The sequence below is a fragment of the Callionymus lyra genome, chromosome 5, assembly GCF_982586985.1.
Source record: "Callionymus lyra chromosome 5, fCalLyr1.hap1.1, whole genome shotgun sequence".
In the NCBI taxonomy this organism is placed as follows: domain Eukaryota; kingdom Metazoa; phylum Chordata; class Actinopteri; order Syngnathiformes; family Callionymidae; genus Callionymus; species Callionymus lyra.
This window is the reverse complement of record NC_141822.1, coordinates 19,117,360-19,143,620: the sequence shown is the minus strand read 5'-3', so window position 1 is coordinate 19,143,620 and position 26,261 is coordinate 19,117,360. Positions and strand designations below refer to the sequence as shown.

At 37.1% G+C, this 26,261-nt stretch overlaps 1 protein-coding gene across 1 annotated transcript in view; it reads right to left on the bottom strand.

Annotated features, from left to right (window-relative positions):
• LOC148079686 (transmembrane protein 132D) overlaps positions 1-26,261 on the bottom strand; it is a 40,123-nt gene that overhangs the window by 1,781 nt on the left and 12,081 nt on the right. The window contains exons 3-9 of the mRNA XM_087791341.1: positions 24,543-24,689; positions 21,092-21,263; positions 16,461-16,604; positions 10,586-10,794; positions 6,362-6,542; positions 4,785-4,898; positions 4,526-4,717 (exon numbers count right to left, since the gene is read on the bottom strand). Coding sequence (XP_087647467.1) covers positions 4,526-4,717; positions 4,785-4,898; positions 6,362-6,542; positions 10,586-10,794; positions 16,461-16,604; positions 21,092-21,263; positions 24,543-24,689 — 1,159 coding nt within the window. The remainder of the gene's footprint in view (positions 1-4,525; positions 4,718-4,784; positions 4,899-6,361; positions 6,543-10,585; positions 10,795-16,460; positions 16,605-21,091; positions 21,264-24,542; positions 24,690-26,261) is intronic.

Sequence of the window (26,261 nt, the reverse complement as noted above, 5' to 3'; positions counted from 1 at the left end):
CACTGGAAGCCAACCTGCAACCTTCATGCTGTTTGGCGATTATGATAACCACTGCGCTACTGTGCGCCCTATAGGTTCCATGAACATTTAGAAAACACAACAGAGAGGGCATTTTACCCCATTAGGATAGGGACATAAAGCTTTAACATCACACTCCATAGCTATCAAAAATCAATACTAAAACTCAAGCTACTCCACAAAGCAGCTCACTTCACTTGAATTTGGGAATCAAACCTTAGATAAAGCGGTAAAATCACAGTGTGTAACAGTAGAGTAATTCAAAAGAACAATTACAACATACTTAACGTTGTTTTACTTATTCATTTTTTCAAGGGAATTTTGTTGCAGTAAAGTTTTCAGCTCAATCGTCAAAATTCCTCTTTGGTTCAGATAGAACTCCAAACATCAAACAAATGTAATCGCAAAATGTCCTCAGTAGACATAATACATTTTCACTTACGGGCTTCAGTGGAGAGAAAAATAGCTTCACATCCGACACGACTGACCAACATCGTTGAACATCAACAGAAGCCATAAAATAGTAGTCACCACCAACAACCAAAAAATGTAAAAAGTATTCTGAAAAAAAAAACTGGGGTGGATGTAGTAGTCGTGTAGCCACTGTGGTATTTTGGTATTGCAAAAAAACTGGGCCATAGCAGTGGTCTGGAAGCATTACGGAAACGTGGTTCTTTTCCCCTTAATGAGGCGCATGACACAAAAGTGTGAAGCTGAATTCACAGAGATCAATAGACAGAAGAATGTCATCAAAATTGACTCCAATTAAATATTAATATTCAGTTGTAGTTGTTTGTCTTGAATCTGCCTTTTTGGTCTGGGTCTTAAATTCTAAGTGAACTATTATTCTCAGGCAGTAATGGCTTCTCAAATTATGTTCTCTATACAGTAACTACGTTAGTTTTTGTGGTAGCAAGGGCTGTAAGTAATTACTTTGTCAATGAACTTAACACGTTAATCATTACTGTGATTTTAACAGCGTTTTTACTTTAAAGTCTTACAATTGTTGACCGTTGGAGACCGTTGTTTCGGGCTTTTTTTTTTTTCTTTCTTTATAGAAACAATGTCTTTGCACCTTTATGTCACACACCTATGATGCATTGAATGACAAAAGGATTGCTATGTTGCATCAAGAATATATGATATTATTTAACTATATGCGAAACACTAACTGAAAACCGTATCAAAAGTAACACATGGTTAACATTTTAGTACCGTGTTATTCAATTTTATTGTTTTTAATTTTATATACATTTATACACTTTGGCAAATTGGCCTTTATCTCTTTCTCACAACAAAAGTTACTTTCCCTAGTAACTAGTTACTAAAAGGGCAACTCATTTCAAAATCTTACTCTCCTGACAATACATGTTTCAAATGTTGAAGTCTTCCTCTCGCATGACCAAGATGCATGAACATGACCATGTTTTAAATAATTAGTTAATAAAGTTCTCCCCTGAAATCTCGGCGAACAAGGGGTTATGAGATCGGAGTGCATTATGATAGAATATAGGGAGCCAGCTGTAATCACGCCCCACTTTGTTTATAGAACAGGTCCATTGGAGGAGGAGATTTCCGGGATTGATGAAGCCTGGTGACAGACCCTGATGCTTGACCAATCACAGCAGAGTGTGGTGTGGTTATGCTTAACAAGATTGTATCTCCAGTAAAACGAAGTGTTTTCAGTGGGCGGGGCTTAACTACATTTTATAATGTACATTTTTCAATAAAAAGAGAGTTTTGTACAAACAGAAATAGATACTGATGAGTAAAATAATATTATAATATTATATTATTATAAAGTAACTGGTCCAACACTGGTCTTAACTATTATAAATTAATGTCAAATAAATTAAATATAAATTTATTTTGAATTTCTTTTTGAAGGAAAAATATGTCCCTGGAGTATAAAAAACATTTGAATGGGAACAAAGGTAAGCAATCACATTAATACACATTGACCTACTTCTGTGAGCCACTGGGTCATCATGACCGACTGATGAATCCATCACCCCAGATATTAACAGCTCTTTATCACCCATACAATCATCATCGCGGCTCTGTTATTGACAGGGTCAGGAGCCCAGGACGGCAACAGTGTCTCTCCAACAGCTATGGGCTGCCTAATTGCTGGCCCATGCCTGTGTTGCATGCTGGTTTTAAATGGGCAGGCTGCCATGGCTAAAAGTGTTAAATGTGAGTGAGCTTTTTAAATGATCCTCCGTGCTCTATGTCGGGCCCGTTTGCCCGTCTCGCACAGCGTGGTGGATCGATGATAGTCGTGTCTGGGAGCACGATTCACTTCATATTGCAGACGCAGAAACAAGAAACCACATACATATCGCACCCTCTGGGTCGTCATTGCATAATAAAATATTTCATTTAGTTTCCTCATTTAATTGGAAACATTAACAATACACTCTTATCAAGCCACGTTTGGAGTGGAAATCTAACATCCCTTCACAGTTGGAGTGGCGTTTGATTTATCTGAATTTTATTGGCTTTGGTGCATTTGCGGCATCGGCATACAGTGAATAAACAGGTGAAAAAGCAATTTAATATTTTTTTTTATTTTTAATGTTAAAGCAACAATATGTAAACGCTTTACATTTTCATTGTTTTTTATTTTATGTAATGATGGATCAAACTTTCAATGTCTGGTCTGGTGAAGTGTTATGAACTGAAAAATATAATATTGAAAATTGAAAAATTGTAAATTGAAGTAAAGCAACCTGTGTTTATGGTTGGATAAGCATTAATTTAGTTCATATGGGTTTTTTAGGAATTGGCATTTGTCCTAATTGTGTGTTTGATCCAAAGGTGTACGTGGAAATGGATGGTTATTTATATAACCAGACTGATAATGTAATGTGCTTATATAATGAATCTAGTTTTATGAAAAATAGCAATATTTTAGGGATAACTGAAGTTAAAATGTGTCAGTGAAGAGCCGGAGTGAACAAGGCGTGACACATGAGCGACAGAAAACGGTTATTTAAATGAATTCTGAGTTGTGTCAGTTGTTCAGCTGTGACCGATGTCGTTGCCAGTGGGAGGATTGAGTCAAGAAACTGTCCAAAACTTCATGAAGAAATGTTTAAACAATATTCCCAAATGAGCTACGACAAAAGTGAAAACTTAATATACTGTATGTTTTTAAGACACACAAACTCATTGGAAGGGTTCATTTGACGTTCATCCAGTTTGAAACACCGACGTCTAAAATGTTTTCAAAAGTAACTGCATGTCTATATATAAACTTTCCCTCATCGTCATGGATCACCATCCACGAGAGATTACATTGTATGAATCAGCATTCTCCAGGGACCTCTCAAGTGATTCTTGTTCCTGCGATTCTTTCAGCGACCACTGATAACCTAGAAATGCCAAAGTTCCAATTTCCTTCGAAAAGGACAAGATCTATCTACTGTTATATTCTCCCAATATGTCACTTCCCTCCTCTGCCCTTTTTGTAGGGACTCGTGTCCCTGCCCACGCTGCTGCTCCACTCCTACCTAACCTTTTTCATGATGTTCTTTTCAGATAGAGTTTGGAATTTTTCCATAGTATGCCTCCAGATGGGATTTTAAATGACTTTCAGAGCATTCTTTATATTAGACTCTGTGTCATAAGACCCAGATCGGTCTTTTTTGTTTAACCTCAATATGTGTATATGCTGCAAAATGACGATAGATATTTGAATGATTCCATTATAATGGAACAGCGACTGGTCTCAAACACGATCTGAAAGTGGAAAATCAGGCTTCGGACTCATGTTGTTTCCATTACGTTAGCCCTAACCCAAATCCCACTAAATATAAAAACTAAAATAGCGATAGTACTGGTACTTTTTTAACTCTTTCCACACAAGTTGAATACACCTAGTGGGTTCACTTACTTGCAAAAATAAAAAGGCCATTATTTCGTAAATATGTGATACATTTCCCGTTTAAATTCATCATCTCTGTTTGCTTTCTCCTTGTATTTGTGTTTTACCATTAATGAGGTTGAAAAGTAAGCCACATTTTTTTTATCATGACGTTAATCGTTTTCATTACTGATGAAGCTTAATGACGCTGTGTCATTATTTTTAGTGCTCAAAAGGTAACAATTTTTTGACGTTACAAGGCAAAAGTAATAAAGCGTCATCTCATGTTCTTCTTAAAGTTTCATCCTCAACTACTCTTTGGACCTCGGGTGTCAACCTGGTCCAGAAAACGGTGAAGGTTTTGGATCCAACCAGTCAAGCACATAAAGTTGAACCAATCAGGCGTCTGAAGACGGTTGTCAATTAATTGTCAGTCAGGTGTTGCTTGTTTAAGCCGACACCTGATTCGTTAACTCATGTGTGCTTGACTGGTTGGAACAAAAACCTCAAAAAGAAAAGTCTAAAGAAATCCCGATGACTCACTTCATCTTACAGCATTTAAACCGCTAACACTTGTGTGACTGTAAGTGCTCAGCCCACCGGCACTTCTTTTACAGCTTGTTTTTCGTTTTCACTCACCTGTTTGAGCTGCGTGATCACCTCCCGAGTGGTCGCCATGGCAACGATCGCCCTGTTGCTCCCGGGGCTGCGCTGCAAGGACAGCGAGAGTCCAGATACCAGCTCCACCCCGAGCTCAGTCACGCTCACTTTATCGTCCACCACCCTGACGCTCCTCTCAGCCAGAACCAGCGAGGTCAGAGGGGACAGAACCTGCGGCGAGTAAATCCTCGTTGAACCCACGTCTTAATCAGGCGACGGACTCACTTTAGTTTCTCACCTGGACTGTGGTGGCGCCCACTCCCCGCCCGTGCAGCACCACTCCGTCCTGCAGCCTCACTATTTCCGGGTCACCCACTTTTAGGAAATAGCGCACAAGATTGGTGACATCCACCTGTGACGTTAAAAAGAAAGTGTTCAGAAAAGTGTGCATCGAGTCGACGATCAAAGCTTGTGTTGAAAGAGTCGCTAACATCAGGGTACAAGCAGGGTAGGAAGTCACTCCTACATCACAATAGAGACGCCTACGTACGGTATTTATACCCTTGAGACAGAAGGCCCAACTCTATCTACGTTCTTTTTCTTCGACATGTGATACACATGTGAAGCTCTAACTGTATTTAAATGAGCTGGTTGCCTATAGAAAAGCAGGAAATAAGAAAATCCGTGACTCAATTATTCTTTTGAAAATAACACAGGAATAACTTACTGAACATAGCAATAACAATAAAAGTAAATAGAGGTCACCAACTTTTTTTTGTGAGCTACTCTTAAGGCAGGTTTGACACATTAGTTTTGTTACCCACTTCTGAAATTACTTAATATATATTTATTCGTTGATTAAATATATTAATCTATTACAGTAATAATTATATGAATTCTTTAATGATTACCAATGAGGCAACAATAAGGAAAACACACAGACATAATAGGAAGGTTTTGTAATTTAAAAATATTAATTATTAATACATTATATATATATATATATATAAATATACATGGGCTACGTCTGTGGCTACCTAGAATAATGTTAAAATATGATAATTCAAGGGTTGTGCGTGTATTAAATCGAAATTAATATCACTTACTTTTTGGTCTCACATTTTGCAAATAAAAATAAAAAAGTGAGTGAGTGCCTTTATGAAAAAAAAACAGAATAAAATCAAGAAGATATAGAATAATGTCCATTATTCAATAACTGTGTTGGTTAACAGCACAAATAAAAAAAAGGTTGTCTGACTGAAAATTTGAACCTGAGTGTCAAACGTGAAGGCGTTGTTTGCTTGGTAATGTATACAGTATAACGACCAAAAATACATTTATTTTATGAGCCAAAATAAATGTGTTTCATGGTTAAATGTATGCTGAATTGTATATTCATTTTTATTTTTTGATGTGTGTGTGTGTGAGTTAGCAGCAGCAGATATAGGAATGATCTACAAACCCATGAATTTAGATACACCAACGTAATCAACTGGTCCTTGTAAGGTAAGGTAAGGTAAAACTTTATTGATCCCTCAGCAGGTCTCCTTCGGGAAATTTTTTCTCATCATTATTAACATTCGCAGGTAATTTATCCATTAATGAATCAGTATTTTTCTAGCAGAAAGATAAAAATCATATGACATAATTGGCTATAGTATTTTTTTTCCTTAGAAAAAAAAATATAAAATTGAGACTCTTTAGGATTCATGGATTAACACGCAAGAATTTAGTTGAAAGTCATGTCTTAAAGATTCTCATTTTAGCAATTACAGATCAACTGAATATATTCTATGTTGATTTCAAATCTAGTCCTGAAAGAATTGCCCTGCTGGCCTTCATGAATAATTACAGAGACTGAATATCGATGTTTACCTGCCAGTCGGGCCCCATGAAGTAATTAACGGACTTCTCTCGGGTCAAAAGGTCGGCTATTGTCTGAGCGTCAGTCTGTGCTGTGAACGGGGTCAGCACCCTGATGGTCGTGTGCTGGTACTGCAGCATGCAACCCCTGCCCTTCCTCATCTCCTCCTCTTCCTCACTGTCCCAGGTCGACCTGTGAGACAAAAGTCACTGAACTGTAAGAAAGAAGAAATAAACAGTGCAGCAGACTTACAGCAACAATGTGTATCATTTAAGCCTTTTTTTCATATTTTATGTATTGATTGGTTTATCTTGAACATTTATTACGTATGTGGTAAAACTCTTTAGCTATTATTTTAATCTTTTTAACAAATCAGTAGGTAAAAAGACAGTTTTTGAAGTTTCCAGATAAAAACAAAAAGTGGGACAACATGAGCCTTAATCTTGTTTTGTATATAACGTAAACGCAACGGAAAAACTTCCAATTTATGACGTTGCAGTTACACATTTTCATCATTAGGGTGAGCCAGAGACACTTCTTTAACTTCTACAAGTTATTCCTTTAACACAAAATTCACATCATTTGTAATAGTTATTCATTTGAGACATGGAGTAGCACTGTTTGATATTCACACCGCTAAAACCAAACAAGAGCAACTGACCTCAGATCTAAGAATCAAGTTGAAAAAAAGCACGATAGCTAAAGCCGAAAAGTCTGTGTGGGTGAGACAGAAGCTTATTAAAACCAAACTCAAGTGAGGCAACCACTGCACCAAATAAATATGGAACAGAAACAGAAATACTGAAAAACCCTTCAATCTTAAAGCCCGATCATGACATGAATTATAAATAAATAATAATTATCCCTAAAGATATTGACACTCGCCATTTAAGACTCTGTTATTTGGAGTTTTGAGCGGAATATCTTATCAGTTAAACACTGATAATCAGACGAGAAATCCATTAGACGAGACAGTTTGTTTAATGAAGGACATCAAATGTCCATTACAAAGTCGTTACATCTATTAGCCCTTTAGTTATTTCTCCCATTGACCGACCGCTGGGCAGCTCTGAGGAGGCACCGATCCGAGTGACCTTTCCCTTTCAACGGCTTTGAGTTAAATTAACCAGAATCCCACCGCCGAGCGGTTTGTTTGTTAATGACAGAGGTTAAGCTGCGAGCCCGGTCGGCGATAATCATGCAGTTATGATAAGCACAGCTGGTCTGCGGCGCCCCTGCTCTGCAGGTGAGCCCGGGGGTCGGAGGGTCAGCTTCAACACGGCAGACAGAGAGCGCCAGTCAGACGACGCCTCCGGGGCCCCGACGTGTGATGGACACGCCGCCGAGATTAATCGCTTTGACTGCCTGATAGCAGGTGATTTACATTTAATAATAGGGTATTAAAAGAAACGATGCAATTGACAAATCAAATTTAAGTGGATTGTAAAATGAGTTTTTAAATATCAAAAGAGGCGATTACCTCCGATCTGTTCTCTTTGAAGATTATTTTCTCAAATGTTTTGTGAAGCGATTTAGTGTTTTTTATGTGTGTTGCTTTCGAACCAAGCTTTCCTTTACTTCAAATTAATCTGTGTTAACTTCCAGCTTCTTCTATAAGCACTTTTTTTGGTACAATCATTACGGTAATTTCTATGCTGGCGACTGGATAAGCCGCATGAACTACACTCAGTAATTGATTGCTACATATGCATATACAGGCCACACAGTTTTTTCTTAGCGGTTCCTGTAACCCGGCAGTAACACGGTTAGATAAAATAATAATAGTCATTTTAGAAATAATTACAAGAAGATGAACCTGTCTAAGAGAAAAGTTTTTTTTTTTTTTTTCCAATTTGGCTTTTATTTTCATCTTAACCCCTTGTGTTATCTCAGGGTCAACGTGACCCACAGGTCCAAAAACAAAGGTAATTGTTTTTATTAGTCACCTTGACCTTGACATAACACAAGTGTTAAAAGCTTATGTCGTCTTTTCAACTATAAATATATTTTTACGCTGCCGTCTCCAACGTCTCTCTATCATTTCATTCAATCCAAAACTTACATGCAGCTTTATTTCTCTACTTTTTCCGACTACTTGTTCACCTTTGTCTCTTAAGAGCTGCTTCACATGCCTTTTCTGTGTTTTCCATCATGATGCAAACGCAGGTTTTTTTTTGCATTACTTCCACCTCTTGTTCAGGAACCCTTTGTCTTCTTCAGCACTTTGTCTCTTCCATTTGTCTGTCTCGCTCTCACGCTTCCCGCTAGAGTACCTCCTGAAGGCCGTTAACCCAATAAAATCCATTATTGATGGAAAGCCGCAGCGCTAAATGATTAGCCGCTTTGTTATTCATGTATGGTTGTAATCGTGAGACAAAAATAGCATATTATAGAAAGGGAATTAATCTTCGTTTTAAAGTTCCCTCCAATTCTGGTACATAAGGGAATAAAATGGTTTCAGACCATTGTAGCACCTGAAAGAAAATAATGAAATAATGGCAAAATATTTCATTAATAAATACGTTAAACCAAGGACAACTACTTGCTGTAAAAATAAGCAATTCTATCAAAAAGACTTCAAATTGAGAATCCCAAAACATTATTGTTAAATAATTTGAGACATATCCAGAATTAAATCTCCCCCTTCCATGCTTGTTATTTCAAATCGGATGTTGTCACAGCAGGTTTACGACATCCACCTTAACCTTTCTTCATTCTCCGTTGTCATCGTTTCATCTTCTTCTCCGCATTGTCATATGTCATACTTAAATAATTAATTAATTAATTAAACCTTTGCATAGTAAGCTGGATTAATTTGTTTTTCAGTTGTTTGTTTTCCCTTTTTTCTTTAGCTTGTAAAGAGAACCACAAATATATTGCTTTTGAGAGAGTTGACGTGACAATTTGTATAACAAATATTATAATATATTTGAACATAACCCCACATTTTTAAACAAGTAGTTATGGTATTTTCAAATTTAGAAACATAACAATATCCCAGGTACAACCGTTTTTTTTTTAAGATTATTGTTAAACAAAACAGACATGTTTCATTATCGTAGTCTTTGTACAGTAGCACACACCAGACAATGACCTGGTTTTCTCTGCTACTGGATATTGAATGTTTCAGGAAATGACAGCCTGAAGAGAATTTTTCTTCCACTCTAGTGTGAACTTACAGCCCATCAGTGGACTACATCATTATTATTGAGTGAGAACTAATGACTTTACTGTAGCTACACTATTGAGTGGAGGTCCACTAACCTCGCACCGGAGGGTAACACTGTTGCTTTTAAAAGCCTCGAAACACACACATAAACAATCTTTTTTTAAATATTGTCTAAAATGCCAAAAATAGTATTCATATTTCAAATTGCATAAAAAATAAATAAATAAAGGAATTCATGGAATGGAAAATATAGCGATTAAATTTAAAAAATGACTATGTTAAGGAGATATATGAGGCAATGTATTTGATCTGATACATTTCTTGAGCACATGTTTTTTTAATTTTGCTGATGAACGGATAGATAAATAAATAAATGATGGGCGACATGTACCACAAAATAATTTCTTCATAACAACAAAATTATCCTTTTTTTGTCTCGTAATGTATGTCAGACAAAAAATGTCTTGAAGACTATATGAAGTCATGAATCACTTGTTGTACGACTATTCTATAGAAACCTTAGATCAGTTGTAAACGGAGGACGCCACCTACTGTCCTACAAAATATGACACTGCTTCATGAAGCTTCATCATTACTCTGTTGACCTTAAAATCTCCAAATGTACATGGATTAAATACATGCAGGATGTAAATCCCGACCACAGTCGATGTCACTATGTATTACAGCAGGAAACATTCAATAAAACGAATAAAACCTGCATTCTTACACTCAGAAACCCTTTTTTTTGCTGTCCAGGAATTATTTTAATTTTCAGCAACTGAAACTACAGAGCGTAAATGTCCGAATACTTCTAGAAGCGTTCTTCCATGCTGTTTTTCAGAAAATAGTGTGAGAAAAATAAAAGCCTACAAATCCTCCCTTTTATAACCATTATTAAAGACAACTTAAATTACACTTCTGCTTCTCTGTAGTTGATAGAGAAGAGGAAAGTTGAACTTGTTTAAAGTCTGCAGACTTGGTCATTGCCGGGTCACATGCTTTTCTTTCTATAGAACGTCTCTCATCGGAACTATGATCACAACCAGCTTTACAGGTCCAGCCTTACCTCCTGTTGCCTGAAGTAATTGGGACCCTCCAGCCTTTAATCTGGTTGAGCTCCGGGTCAGAAACTTCAATGCGCAGGGGCAGTCGAGGCATCCATACCCTCATCTCCAGCTGTGAACTCAGGAAACCATAAGTAAAGTTGAGCAGCACTCCACTTTTCCCTCGAGTCTCTTTTCCATTTACAAAGACGGAGTCACACTTCTCCGAAACCTGGAAAATTGGAGAGAGAGAGAAACAGATTGTTAGGTGGAAAACACCACTGACTTTGGTTCTGTTTCTGTCTTGCTTTTTATGGAATTACCCTTTGAATCTTTAACAACCGTGTTAGCCTATTTTACGGATCTAATAAATTAACACTCCAGTTTACCACAAGCGTCAGTGTTTCGCAATGGTTTAGAAAGAATTTAGAAAGAATCAGGAGTCTGTTTCTCACTTATAGGAGATATGGGTGTTTATTTTTATAAATTTGTTACGATAAGAAACTTTGAATGAATTGAATTAAATTGAATTGAAATTACATGAAGATACAGAAGGATTTGAGAAACATCTACAGAAGATCTGTGGTTAGTTCTCCAAGATGTTTGGAACAAACTACCAGCCGAGTTCCTTCAAAAACTGTGTGCAAGTGTATCCAGAAGAATTGACGCCGTTTTGAAGGCACTGTATTCACATTCACTGCATTTGTTAATTGATGAACATTATATATTATCACTTTTTGAAATAATTCTTAGTTTACAGCATTTCTTCACACATGCCTAAAACTTTTACACAGCAGTTTATGTGATGGAAAAAGTGACAAGAGAGGAAATAAAAACAAAAAGTCATTTGATTATCAGAAAAAGGAGTATTCATAATAAAAATGTGTTTTTCATGAAAAGGTTTTATGTCATCACTTTTAGAGCTCAACAGGTGGCACTCTTAGTTTAGAAATAATCTCAATATTCATTTAATTAGTGGTCTAATGTAGTGATGGGCTTATGAGGCTTCATGAAACACTGTCATAATACCAGTAGGTGGCGCCCATATTTTTAAAAAGTAAAGTGAGGTTTCAATACAATAGTAGTTCAAAGCAATGGATTAAAGAGCAAAAAGTGCCGTCTAGTAGGCTTAGGATAAAAATGACACTGCTTCGTAAAACCTCACCAAACAATATTCAATATAAATACTGTGAATACATTGTGTGTATTGTGATTTTTTTGGGATATATTTAATCATTTTTGGATAAAAGATGAATTCCCACAGAAATGTTGTTTGAGATCCACTTCTTCAACAACAAATACGGAAAAAATCTTTAACAGTATCTGGATGTAAAGGTTATAAAAAAGTATAAACCACAAATTTCAAAGAATGAGTAAAGTTCGACTTTAAAATCTATTCAAAACTTTTGACAGACATGACTCAAGAGCTAGGGCGACAAAAATCATAATGTATCTAAGAAGACGCTTATCAAACAAAGAAATATGTGATCAAGCATTTAAATCTCTGGATCAGTCTTGCGTAATGTTTCTAAAATACCTCAACTTTATACTTTGTCAATTGTATTAAAAAAAAAAAAACCTCTGGCAAAATATCAAAGCTGTTCACTTTGCCAGAGAAGTCAAAAACAGAATCCACAAGTCAAGTCAAACCCCTGTCTCTGATCTTTGAGCAAATAAGTCTTTGAAAGCCTCGGAAGGAAGTTCATCCATCCTGTAGTAGAAACTAATTCCATCTGATCCTGTTCTTTCACTCACTTGCCAAAACTACTGGCCGATGGTTCGAGCAGAAATCAAGATGAACCAGTACATTTAAGAGCTTTGCCGTCAGCCTCATCCTCATAACTGAAAATACTTCACTTCACAATCTCATGCTTAGTCCATCCCTCTCTTAACTACAACTGCAACCAGAGAGAAACTTAAACTATCAATAAAAATAAATAGTTCTTTGATGATCAAATTTTAATGAAGAGATCATTGGGGTCCCCAACATTTTTTGCGACGCGGTTTAATGTCAGAATTGTTTTCATGGCCCAGACTTTAACTAAAAACAACACAAATATAAACGGACCCCCTGCAAAATCCAAAGCTTAAGTCTATAAAAATACATCCAGCGACAAGATAATCCCTTATCCAGTTTGTGTTTTACTCTTTTTCACTACTTTACTTATTTTTTTTAGTAAACTAGATCCAAATGCTAATATATCTTTGGAGAAAATCCTATTATAGACAGTAATAATTCTGCACGACCCAATATCAAACCGCAGATCGGTACCGGTCATTAGCCTAGTGGTTGGTCGGAGACCAGCGATGATTTATGACCTGTTTTTTTTTCTTGAAACTACTCCCATAGAAAGTTTTTTTCTAAACCAGAAAAAGTTTAAATCAGCCAACTTGCTCAAGACTTTCACCACCAGCGCAGCCAGGGATGCAGTCGTGTTGCTGTTTATGTCATGTAAATTCACAGCCTCTGAGACAGTTTGGGAATTTAAATTGGTTGTGTCTCTGAGTGCTCCTCGTGTGATGTACTGTAGGTGGAAGAGCAATGCGGTCGCCACCAGCAAGAGCAATGAGGTGAGACACCGCAGTCGGTGTGTTTTATTTAAGATTGGAGGCCTATCTCCAGCGCAGCCACACTTATCTTAACAAACCAGTGGCTCCACAGAGGTAATTGGAGCGCAGTAGACTGGAGAATAGAGTGGAGCACTGGATAGCAGGAGGATGAGAGGAGGTGGAGGGGAAAATATAAAAATAAAGCAGGAGGAGGAGGAGGAATTACTTTCAAGATATTGAACTCATAGAGGGAGAAAAAAAACAAATCCTGTGAAGGTCAGTGCGTTACGAATTTAAATTATTCTGTCCACAGTTTTGGCTCGCCTATTTCTCATTTTTTTGATCAGCGGGATATGAAGACGAGCCAGTGAGTGAAAACAAAGCATTGCCCTTCACTAATTAACCATCACGCTAAAGGAAACGCATTGTTTTCTGCTCGATCTCCGTGTGAGTCACAGCCAAATGGTTACACTTGTTAATGAAGACTTTCAGTGTTTTTGTACCAAAAGTTTTGTCGTCCAGGCGTCGTAAAATTTAACGTTGACTTGCTTTTAAGTGTCAGACAATCATTCGTATGAAGTTTACTCTGTCCTTTGTGCAAACAGTGATGACTGGAGATGGCCTGATGAAGCTTCATGAAGCATCATCAGGCCATCACTAGTTACATTTAGTGGTTCTTCAATAATGTCTGGGAATGTGAATCTTTAACAATGTAGAGGCGAGTATTGGCAAAAAAAAATGGCTGTGAATAAACATTGAAAGACTTGGTAAACAATACAATAGACACAGATTAGATACGACTTTACTAAACCCATTTGGAAAAAGGTATTTGGGAGAATTTAGGGTGATGGTAAAGGTAGTAACGATGAAACTCGGAATAATGGTATTATGAAATATTGTGATGTTCTACTCACTCAACTACATAATGTTGCTTTGCTTCAATGTGCTCTAATGCTCATTAGAAACTTAATTTTCTTACAAAGACTTTCAAAATAAGTTGGTTTTTATCGTGAGAACCTTAACCTTTTGGATATTTGAGGGGTGAAGTTGTCATTGTTTAGATAGGAGGTGTATAATTCATCAGAGACCAAGTAAATGTTTTCAAGTATACATAGTCTTTTGAACGATCGCAGTACATTTTTTCTTTTCGTTTTTTAGAAAGATTTGTTCAGAGTTGACATTTATTTAACATCATAAGAAGACTGAAACATCGTTCAATAGAGGTTCAATAGTAACTAAAATAATTCTAATGTCTTGTGCTCATCGTCAGTAAAAATACAAAAGTGTGTTGAGGCATTGTGAGTGTAAGGACCCATGTTGGTAAATCATAAACTAAAAAAAAAAAAGCACACATTTTTTTGGAAATGGCTGAGAAAGAAAAGAAAAGGCCTGAAATGTGTGTAAGAGTGAGGGAAGACTGCATGACACGATAAGGCGTAGATAATACGCCGGCAAAGCAGAAAGGTGGAGCACAATCACAATTTTTCCGGTGAGCCGATAAAGTTGTAAGTACATATAGATTGTAAAATACATTTGACTCACTTCATTTTTGGTTTGAAATTGAGTTGTAGCTTCTGTCCTGAGTCAAACCTGGCTTTTTTTTTCTTTTTTTTTTTTTTGTTAAGAGTTGAGCTGCGACGTAGTGAAATCAGTCATTCATCAACCTTTCAGGAAAGTTTTTAACTCCATAAATAACAAAAGTTTTATAGTGTGGATGTGCATTATCTCAATTAAAAAAACATACATGAGTGATGGAACACGTTCACTTGGCATCTGAACGGCTGCACCTTCAAACTATTGCAGGATAATACATTAGAGCCGCGATAAATCCACTCTTCATTAGAGTAATAATGCTGTGTGTTGCCGCTGATTTATTTTAATGCTTGTTTTGAACGTTGTCATTATTAAATCCGACAGCAGTTGTTTCAGAGGTTTATTGAATAGCCGAATCATTAGGAAGGTTTTCCTTGCGCAGATTAAAACCCGACAAATGTGATGTGCAATAGTTTAGTGGGTGATGGTGGAGGTTTTATAAAGTCTCCTCCCACAAAAACTGTTTTTCTCATTTCTCCTGTAGCTTGTAAACACATTTTCAGGCATCCCTTCATCTCCTCTTGTAAAAGGATGAGTCCTCTCCTTCTTCTCCTCCTGCCTTACACCGTTTAGCACTAAAATGGATCCATTACCGAAAAGGTTAAAACTAGTGAGCCTCCAATCTCTAATGCATCATCAGATACATGACACAGTCACATGACAGGCTGAGAGGGATGGAGAGGAACACACTTTGTTTTGATGTTTTCATACATTTCCTGGTAGATTTTATTTATAAAATATATGATTTCGTAATCCGCAAGCTTTCCATTTTATAGTGATGGGATGATGAAGCCTTATGTCACTCACTGCTCTATGAGTGAGTCTTTTTTTTATTTTATTGAAACCTTAAATCATTTTTAAACTGAGGCTCCACCTACTGAGCTGTACAAAACAAGGCACTGCATCATGAAAATCACTCTCACCTTCACCCACCCTTTAATTGTATTGGCCTAAATTTATTTTTTAAATCATTTTGGTCAATAGAAGAGTAAGTTGCAGAAGCGTTGAGGACTTGCTAGCACAACACAATAGGAGAAAAAGAGTTGCTTAAGCAGATCTTTAGCCTTTTTTAAACATTTTCCCCTGAAATGTGTTTTAATGACATTGCTAATAGATTTTATAGCTTCAAAATCAGTCCTTAACGCAATAGCCAAAACTGTATCGCTAATTGTTTCTACATATCTAACAATACATTTTTTTATTTTGTTTTGCCTTTCATAATTTGAAAGTATATGTCATGTCTTGTGACACGACTTTATTTTAAAACATGTTTTGTTCCACGGCGCCCGTTTCTCTCATGAAATCAACAGTTTAAAGACACCTCTGCTGCAGCAACAGGCGCCAAATTATAATCTTCAATCCCTGTTATGTACATTCTCCATTCTCTATTTGTGGATTACATTTTACACGTCTTTAGTTTTTTTTTATGTTACTAGTGCCTGAGCTTTTGTCTTTTTATTCAGTGTGTGTGTTTTTTCTAATCACCACTCTTTTTATTCCTTTTAATCCTTTTTATTCTCCTTGAGTTTTTGTTTTATGTTTTGTGGTGCGCTTTGAGTTATCCTAAGACCATGATATGGACACTTGAGAACTTCTTTAGTTTTTGGAACTATTGTAATTAAACATTTTTGATTCATTCAAATTAGTTTTTTGGTTTGGTTGTCATTTGGGTCCAGCTCTAGTCATAACCTCACAGTATGTTTGTCATCATCCCAGTTAAAACAACAGCCAACTTCATGAAATCACATCTCTTACTTTAAGCACGTCCTCGTCCGTGGATCTGCAGCTGACGTTTCTGGTGACATCGGTGACGGAGCCGTCCGCCTCCACAGCCAGAGTTCTAACGGGGACAGAGACCACTTTGCCGGTCAGCACCGCCGTGTTCAAGACGTCAGGGTTCTATTTGACATAAGTAGAAAGAAACGCAGGTTAGTCATAAGGCAATTACCTGTTAACTTGCCGAGCTGGATATTCCGTTTATTGGTCCGTCTGAATTCCACTGATGTGATATTGCCCACTGATTTGAAACACCGGGGAGGAAATAACTGACAATTCGCAGTCTAAAAGGTCACAGTGGTAAATAATATTCTGTTTCATTACACACAGTATGTGCTTCAAACTTTTACAGTTTCATTTTCTACTGCTTATTCATAAAACGCAAAGGTCACATAATCCATTGAACAAGACATGACAATTTGAAGGGAGTCAAACTTCAGGACATAAGGGGGGTCATTCTTTACGATTTTTTACATTTCTTTAAACAAGCAATTTTAGACATGCACATTATGAACCACACAAATATTTTTATTGTGACCTATATGTCTTTTTTTAAAGAAAATATTTCATGTTTACAAGCCTGTGAAAGACAACATGCACTGTATTTGATTGAAGTACAATTAATTGCTTTTTTATGTATTGACATAAAAATTTCCCTAATTTGAGTAGATTTGAAGAAGAGAAGAAGAGAATTTAGATTCGTAGAACACAAAGTTTTATGGGTTGGAAAATTTCCAAGGTCAAGACGATTCAAGATCAAGGTCTAGACGGAGAACAAAAAAAAGATGCTGACACAATTTTACTGCAAACGATGAACTTGAAGAACTTAAGCATCGCACTAGTGTCAATTTGACAACATTTTTTTGTTGATCTTGTATTGTATTGGAAGAAACGTTTACCAAGACAAGACCATGACATGTGTCAAACTTATGGCTGGGGGGGGCCAAATTTGTCTGTGGCTCACTGAATACTTTGGCTCAAAATCAAATCACTTTATTGTTCAGGTATTAAGATACCAAGTGTGTTTTTTGGATAAGAGACATATTATGAATGTGTTTGGTGAAGGAGGACAAAAACTAAGATAATTAACCCATGTGTTAACTCTGGGTTAATGTGACCCATATGCCTGTTTGCGGTATCCCTTGTGTTGTCTCTGGGTCAAGGTGAACAACCTCTACCACTACATTTGTATTTCTGGAAGCCAGAGAGGTTGTTCAAGAAGCAACACAAAGGGATATCACAAACCACTTTTTTGGGGGGCCTCAGGGTCACTTTGACTTAGAGATAACACAAGTATTAAGATGAATTGAGCCTCAAAGAATGAAAAGACAATATCAAAATCATGTGAGGTAACCTTTTGTTAAGATTGTTTTGGATTTGGCCCCTTGTGTGATAGAGTTTGACAGCCCTTCCATTGACAGTACTAAACAAAAAACACTAAAAATTATGCCAGTCTTTCGCAGGGCACACAAAGACATACAATTTACCCAAAGTTCCCAATGAACCTCTGTATGTTTTTGGACTGAGGGAGGAAACCGGAGTTCCCGGAGTAAACTCAGTCAACACGGGGAGAACATACAAACTCCACTCAGAAAGGTCACAAGTTGCCGCCATCCTGACCCGGAAGGAAATCGCGCTAACCACTGCTCCATCGGTTGAAAAAAGTGTTTTCCTATCTATTATGCAAGTAAGTAATTTATATAGCGCTTTTCCATACCAGGGTCACAAAGCACTTAAACAATCAAAACAATATTCAATAAAGTATATACTTTAAAGCGCAAGATAAAACTGATAACACAACAGGAGTTCCAGAAAATCAAGGAAAAGCCTGAACAAATAAAAACGTCCTAAGATGAAGATGTGTCACAGAGTTGGAAGCCACACTATTATAGAACGATCCAGAGGCCAATCATTCTTATCTTCCACTCACTTCCTCATCATTTCCACACAAGAGCTGTGAATGTACAGTATATAAAAAGATCACTGCTAGCACAAACCCATACCTACCTGGAACAGCATGTACCTGTGGTATTGTGATTTATAGCAGCTCCCCATTGTTCTTGTTCTAATCTACTATTGACGCCAAATTATGAATGCATCCGGAGCCGAACATAAATAAGTTAAAAGCTTCTGTCCAACCTTCAAATCGTTCCTTTAAGCAATTTCTGTGAGTAAGATGTTAGGTGACGGGCTGAATTAACACCACAATGTGTCCCTGAGCGCTAATGCGCCGTGTTAAAGCACTTTTCGAAGATTCATTCTGTGCAGTATTTTCCTAAATATCCAGAATATTCAACGTCTCCATTCCAACCTATTGACCGATGGACCTTCTCGGAGCCGTGGAAGTGGATAAGCATAACAATTACTCACAGATGTATCCATTAAAAGGCAGGACACAATTGTTGCATTTAGGACTCCTGATGTATAAAATGTCCGTCTCCACAAACTTATGAATAATGCAGCGCGATCATTTGCATGTGGGAAGGAATGATAGGAGGAGAGCGCATATCAGCCAGACTCACATTTAAAGCCTCGCAGGCTGACAAACTTGTTTCATTCATATCGCACTGATACCACACTCAGACCAAATCCACCATTAAAAAAAACAACCTCCCAAGATAATTTAGTCTGCAACACACACGGACACACACCTGGAGAATGAGTTATATCTTCCGATCTGATTCCATTTGTCATCGTTTTGTCAATTTTGCCGCCTTGAAATTTACACAAATATCAAATCCTAGAAGCAGATTTACTCTTATCCTGTTTGTTTTTTCCTAGTCTATTCTCACTGATATAAAGTTACACACATTCATGGTAAAAAAAAAAAAAAGGATTGTGTAGAGGAGTTTTTTTTTCTATCCTCCTCCTCCTGATTATCAAACTCATCAGCCAGCTGTGGACAGATGTTGCCTGGCAGATACACAATCTGAACTCTGCCGGCCTGACAGCTGCTGACCGCAATTTCAAAGGACATGCTCTAGTTCAGGGTGAGACACTGACCCACACAGAAGCCATTAGATCAGCGCGAGCATTCAGAAGCAGAACACGACACACTGGAAGTGAGGGATTGAGAAATGATAGTGCCGTATGAAGTCTGTTATGATCTCACAGATGCTTGATGTGGTCTTTCTTTCGCGTTACTTTTTCAACAATCTTGCAGAAAATCGTTTTTGAAATGATTTAAAATAACTTTCAGTCGAAGAAGACCATGCAGGTGTCTTTAATTTCACCATAAATGTCACATTTTTGACCAAAAACTATTCCTACAGGACCCATAGGTCACATGTAAGAACCATACGATCACTATTGAACCAGTATTAAATCATTATTAAAAGAATTTAAACTAAACATTTTATATAGCCTGTGTCTGTTTTGTTTCTTCTAAAGCACATTATCAATTCTATTAGTCTGACTCTTACTGCTAGAGTGCCTCCTGGAAGCAATTCACAAGTAATCTTTACAAGAATTTTTAAACATATTGTGAAAAGTACAGGGATAAAAATGTGCGTAAGGAGTAGTAACTTATAGGGAATAACGGTAAATGATATTTAATTAGGAATTCGATTTAGAATGTTGTTCATTTGTCAGCAACGCTGACATTTGAATTCTTTCAAACATTGTTTTTACCATTTTCTTCAACCTTAATAGTCACAGCTCAAACTGAAACGACCTGCTACTCTTCCTTGCTTAAAATAAAGATGCCCTATTTCGCTCTGTCCAGGGTTTCCAGTATCTCTCATCTAATGGGGTGGGATCAACCCTGCAGCAGGTGGAGAATAATAAGGAAAAGGGAAAAAAATATTGTATTGTGTCTGAGTTGTCCTGGTAATTCTTCGTTATTCCAGCTTCATCATGTTAGAGGCATGTACTCATCAGATCTCCACTCAGGTTTCACACCTACTATTGTGAGCTTTGAATTCATTTGTCCAGGTGTTTGGACTGAAAACAAGGGCTGGGTTGAAGAATTAATGATTTTACATTTCAATTAAAACATTTTTAGGAGCTGTTGAGTTACAGCTGTTTAATGTCTCTGAAGTGTAGATGAGATAAATGATTTTGTGTTCACTATTTTTGACTGAGCGTCAATGAATAGTTGATTTAAGTTTATTATACAGTTTCAATGGATCGATGAATCTTCATGAAGCACTTTCCTTGTTTTTTGTGAGTAGGTGGCGCCATAATAATTAGGAATTAAAAATCATGTTAAGGTTCAATATAACATCTGTTTATGAATTATGAGTCAGTGAGTTTGCATCTTGTGTCTGGAAATAAAGATACTGTTTCATGAAGCTTCATCAGATCATAGCCACAAAAAACTGACAAAAGCTTGTTATGCTTTGCTACAAAACAATTCAAAGTTCTGAACAGATTTGGACATTTTTAGGGAATCTTAGTAGCAGGAAAGAAAACAGGAGATTCAAATTATCAAATTTACTGCAACCTGCAATTCAACTTATATAAAAAAAATATGTTAAAAGGTTTCTTGTAATAAAAAAAATAGTATACAATAGTTATTTTGGACAATAACTTTGGTTGAAACTGGCTGTAAATGAGCTGCTTGACAGAGGTCTGCGAACACAGATATCTTGAAATAAAACAGTCCTCACCGTGACCATGGGTGCCAGTCCCACAAAGTCTCGCTGGGTGGTGAAGATTCTCATCGTGCCCACATCCTTGATGTTCCCGGGCAGCTCCAGGCGCCAGGAGATGGTCTGGCTCTCCACCTGCTCTGAAACATCTTTTGGCACGAAGTCCAGTTGAAGGATCTCCAGAAGACCTCTGTTTTTTAATGATATGAAATAAAAATAAGTCACTTAACAAGTTGAAAAAAAGAGAAAAATGAATGGTGGAACTAAAACTTAATGATTGCAGAAGGTTACTTTTGCAGCTGTGAAATAAGTAGATGGACAGAAGGATCAAAATAGATCAAACAAGAAAGTATATTCAGGATCAGAGATCAAATATTGAGATGAAAAATATGCCGCATTTTAAATATATATTAACTTATTAAAACCTCCAGATCCGGAAATTGTCGCCCCGGAGGCGGAAGTCACACATGGATGAGTGTGAAGCAGTGAGTGACGCAGAATGGGTTAATGCCACATTCCTGGAAATCTATCTATTAGGAGACGAATTTAAACCCCTGGACGTATCATTTCCAAGCACAGTGAGGGGTGTGTGTGTGTGTGTGTCAGTGAGTTTGCATTAACTCTGTGTGTCTGTCGTAGCTAGAGCTCTGTATGAAGGACGCAACTTGGAATATCTCTCTTTTCTAATCTCCTCTTCTGAACGTGCAAGCGCTTAAGCCAGGATAACGTAGCCGTGATTATGGATGATTACGGATAAGTGGGTCGGACGGTCGGCGAGCGTCTGAGAGTGTGTATATCTGTTTGTGTGTAGGAGAGGTTGCTGAACAGTGGTACATGTTTTTGAACAACACGAGAGAGCATATATTTTTAAAATGAATATTAATCAAGCGAGGAGATTGAATTTTGCAAAACAGTTTTGCATCAGAGCTTCTCAAGTCCCTGTGAGGACCATCACAATATACCATTGATTTTATGTCACAAAATTCCATTTAGTGTTTATTCTTTTTTTTAATATCATGTTTTTTTTCCTCCTATTAGTTACATTTTAAATATAATTAGGATTTCCGCCTGCTGTCCAGATCAAACATATTTTTTAATTAATGTATTCTGTTTTATTTATATTGTTGTATTGTTATATTGTTTATTTTTTGTATGAATTCCTCATCATTTTATGTTCATTTTATTATATAGAAATGTATTGTTCTTTTTAGTTTATTTATATGATTTTATTCTGATTCTGATTTACTTTTGCTCAGCTTTAAGTATGCTACCTTTTCCATTTCCATTTTCTTCCATTATTTTTAAATTACACAACGGAAGAGAAGTGAAGGAAAGGCAAAGAAAAGGAGGTAATGGCGAAGAGGAAAATACAATAATCATAAAAGACAAAAAAGGACAGTGGAGTGAGGTAAAAGTACAAAGAGGAACGCAGCAAAAGTCAGAGGAAAGATAAAAGCAGAACGAATTTTAGGAAAAAATTAAGAAGATGGATTACTAGAGCAAAAAAGTGGTGGAAGAAAAGGTAATTTATAAGAGAAAATTGAACTATAATAATAGCAATCACATGTGAAACATACAGTTGGGGAAACAGACACGATTGACAGACAAATAAAGACACAAACTAATTGCAGAGATGAAAGAATAGAATAGCTAAAGATAAATAGTGAAGAGCAGAAAGTGCAATGAGGTGTCAACCCTCGAGAAGGTTCATTAAGCGACAGAGAAAAGAGTCCGTAATAAGCCTGGAGCTAAAAGTTCTATGTTGTGTAAGAGAGTTATCCTCGTTCTTGGACGTAAAGGTCATAAATTGAACGCTGTACAATCCTGTCATCTCCAAACCTATTTTCCTCATCTTCTATCTTTGCACACAAGGATGTAAAGCAGTAACATTTGCAATCTTATGACATTTGCAGCACTTGGCTGCTCGCGTTAACTGCTCTGCTGAAAACAGGAGCCAAAAATGATTACTTCACAAACAAACACAAAAAATCATTTTCAATCTAGGCCTGCTCTTTCAAGCAAAACTGAGACGACGGCGTAATAAGAGGTGATGATGGCTTCTTGTTTAGGAGTCAGCGTATGGAAAGAAAACACATGCGGGCAGGATGAAACAGCACGCCACGCTCTCTTGGCTTACTTTTAAAAACCACCACACAACAGTGATTGACCCACTTTAAAAAAAAAAATCCATTCCTTTCCTGACACACACTGCATATGGATGGACTGCCCACTATCAAAGGTAGCAAATACTAGACGGATAAAAGGCTTTTATTGAACATCTGATGCAAGTTTTTGTTTTGTTTCATCGTCTACCTGAGCTACTTATAAAAGTTGACCTGGGTGTCTTGTATGTAAGAGAGTAAGTAAGTAATTTGTATTTATATAGAGGTTTTCCAGACCAGGGTCAAAAAGTGCTTAAACAATTAAAACAATACCCAATAAAATATATATATTTAAAGGTCAAGAATGAAGCGATGGTGGGAGCGAGCAGGACAGTGGATTGCTGGATTGTCTCTTTCTTGTGAGAGCAATATAGATCTTGACCCGTATAAAAGTGTGCTCATCCTGACTGTAGCATGTTTTTCCCCAGTGACAGATGTAAAAGTAGGGATAAATGGTCGGCTTCAAAATCAATTTTATTTTACTCCATACAAGACTTCTATCCCCTCGTCACAGACGTAACGGAAACATTTGGTCATTTTTATTTTCTGACCGTGTTCATCAATATGCAACAGATTTTGGCAGCAACATTAGCTATATCTAGGTCACCAAAAATGATGGAAAAAGTCAAAAGGACAAAAACATCATATTTTGTAGAAAGCTCATGTTGCATCATTAAAAGCCTATTCTGTAGTGTTTAAAATACTGTTTTTGCTCCCATAGTGTCTGCATAGTGTAATAAGTGCAAATTCACGTATTCTCTGTTTTGCCTTGGACTTTTTGCATGTGAATTGTTACCCAAATAAAATAAAGGTTCTTGTTGTGTCTGTTTCTGTTTCTTTTAACCCTTGTGTTATGTCAGGGTCAAGGTGACTAAAAAAAATGACTTTGAGTTATCCCTTGTGTTGTTTCAGCGGCCTCCCTGGCTTCCAGAAATATGTATGCAGAGGTGGAGGTCGTTCAACGCAGAGAAACACAAGGGTTAAAAAGTATCTCAGATTCTCTCAGATACTAGGGCGGAAGTAGTGCAGATCATTGTAAAAATAAATTGCAAAGTTCAACTCCACAGTTCATGACTGTTTTTTTTTGTTTTTTTATTTATTAAAATTTTTAAATATTGTTTGTTTCACATCTTATTCTAAACATTAACTAAATATTCTTACATTGTTATTGATTCTAAAATTAATTTTGTGTAAACCTTGGCTGTTTTAAAACAAACCATTCAACAGAAATGGATCAGTTGCCTCACAAGGCTGGTATATCCGACCAACTCAAACCTTTTTTGATGATGAGCATGTTTTCAACTCACCTCTTTGCAGTCACAGCAACTTTCCTCTGACAGACAATGGACACGGTGTTCGGGGACGTCGCTCTGGTGGGGTCCACGGCTATGTCCCACAGCGCCGAGTCACTGCGACGCACCGTGCTGAAAGATAGTCCTGTCTTTGCCGTCACCCTGCAGGGCACACAAGGGCGGAGGATAATGGAAAATAAATCAATTCAGAAAACCTCAATAAAAACAGTTTGGAGCAATACATGTCTGCTTTTATATATCTGTATTGAAGTATCAACTGAAAAAAAAAACACTTCCCAGATTAGTAGATAAATCGTAAAATTTGATTCTAGGTATTTCAATCTGCTTGTCAAGAAGAACAATCAAATCTTTTACAATGTTAACAGATATGATGCACTTCTTTGCTACATTTGCACCAAAGACTGCCTTTAATTTCACATTCAATTTCATTTTATTTCCATAACCTCACCGCCCCATAATCTCTCCGATCTCCTGCACGTTCCAACTTCCTCCCGCACCCCGATATCCTCTTCCTCATTCACCTGACTGTCCCCTCTATCGGTCTCACCAGCATGGGGAGCAAAGCATTAAGTCTCTCTGCTTCCTGTCTCTGGAGCTCTTCATCAACCAAACTCAAAAACATTAAGTCCCCCTTTACTGCCGTTTTATCCTCTTTCCATTGCTGCTGTTTCAGATGTTTTAATTATATTTTAATGCCTTTAAATTGTGTTTTGCTGTTTTTAATTGTGCTCTGTAAATGATCTTGACCTTGAGTGTTCAGAAAGGTTCCTTTAAAATCGGATATTATTTTTGAGTATATAGTAACAGAGGGCACACTGGTGAGATTATAGCTCTCCTTTTTCATGTAAAGACTTCAATATATACCCTGTGGAGCTGTTTTGTTTGTAAAGTTATTATGACATATCGGGTGAGTCACCTCAGGAGCCGCAGTGTCTTGAAAAGAGGCTGAAGGGAATTGAATGATTCGCATCTAACAGGCAGGAATTCACTAATCTGCACTGACACACACAATCTAGGGTTGATAGTCGGCTTGGGGCAAAGATTCTGGTGTAAGTGCTGGGAATGTATCATGCTAGCCAAACAGCACCTTCAACATTTATGCTAGCTTAGTTGTTTTTTTTTATGTTTGTGTATTAAAGGAAACATTAGGTTGCTGTGTTTGCTGACTGTTAATGTGAATTTAAATGTGCTCATAACGAACAGAAGCACTTCGGAAGTCCTTTGTGTTATGAGATTGTTCTGCCGTTATCTCAGTTTAATGAAGTCAGTCTTAGAAAAAGAGGTTTGTGAAAAACCATTGCTTTGGTTTTAACTGACTTTCTGTTTGGATGTTCTTACAATGTGTACCTATAAGTAGTGCCATGTTGATGAAGCTTCATGAAACAGTGTCATTATATTTCAGGCTGAGTAGATAGAGACTATCTCTTGGCATGAAGTCCGGTTGAAGAATCTCCAGAAGACCCCTGTTTTTTAATGATATGAAATAAAAATAAGTCACTTAACAAATTGTTGGAACTAAAACATGATGATTGCAGAAGGTTACTTTTGCAGCTTTATAAGGCAGTGCATGTGCATAAAGGTTCATGAAGTAGTGCATGTGCATAAAGCTTCATGAAACAGTGCATGTGCATGATGCTTCATGAAGCAGTGCATGTGCATGATGCTTCATGAAACAGTGCATGTGCATGATGCTTCATGAAGCAGTGCATGTGC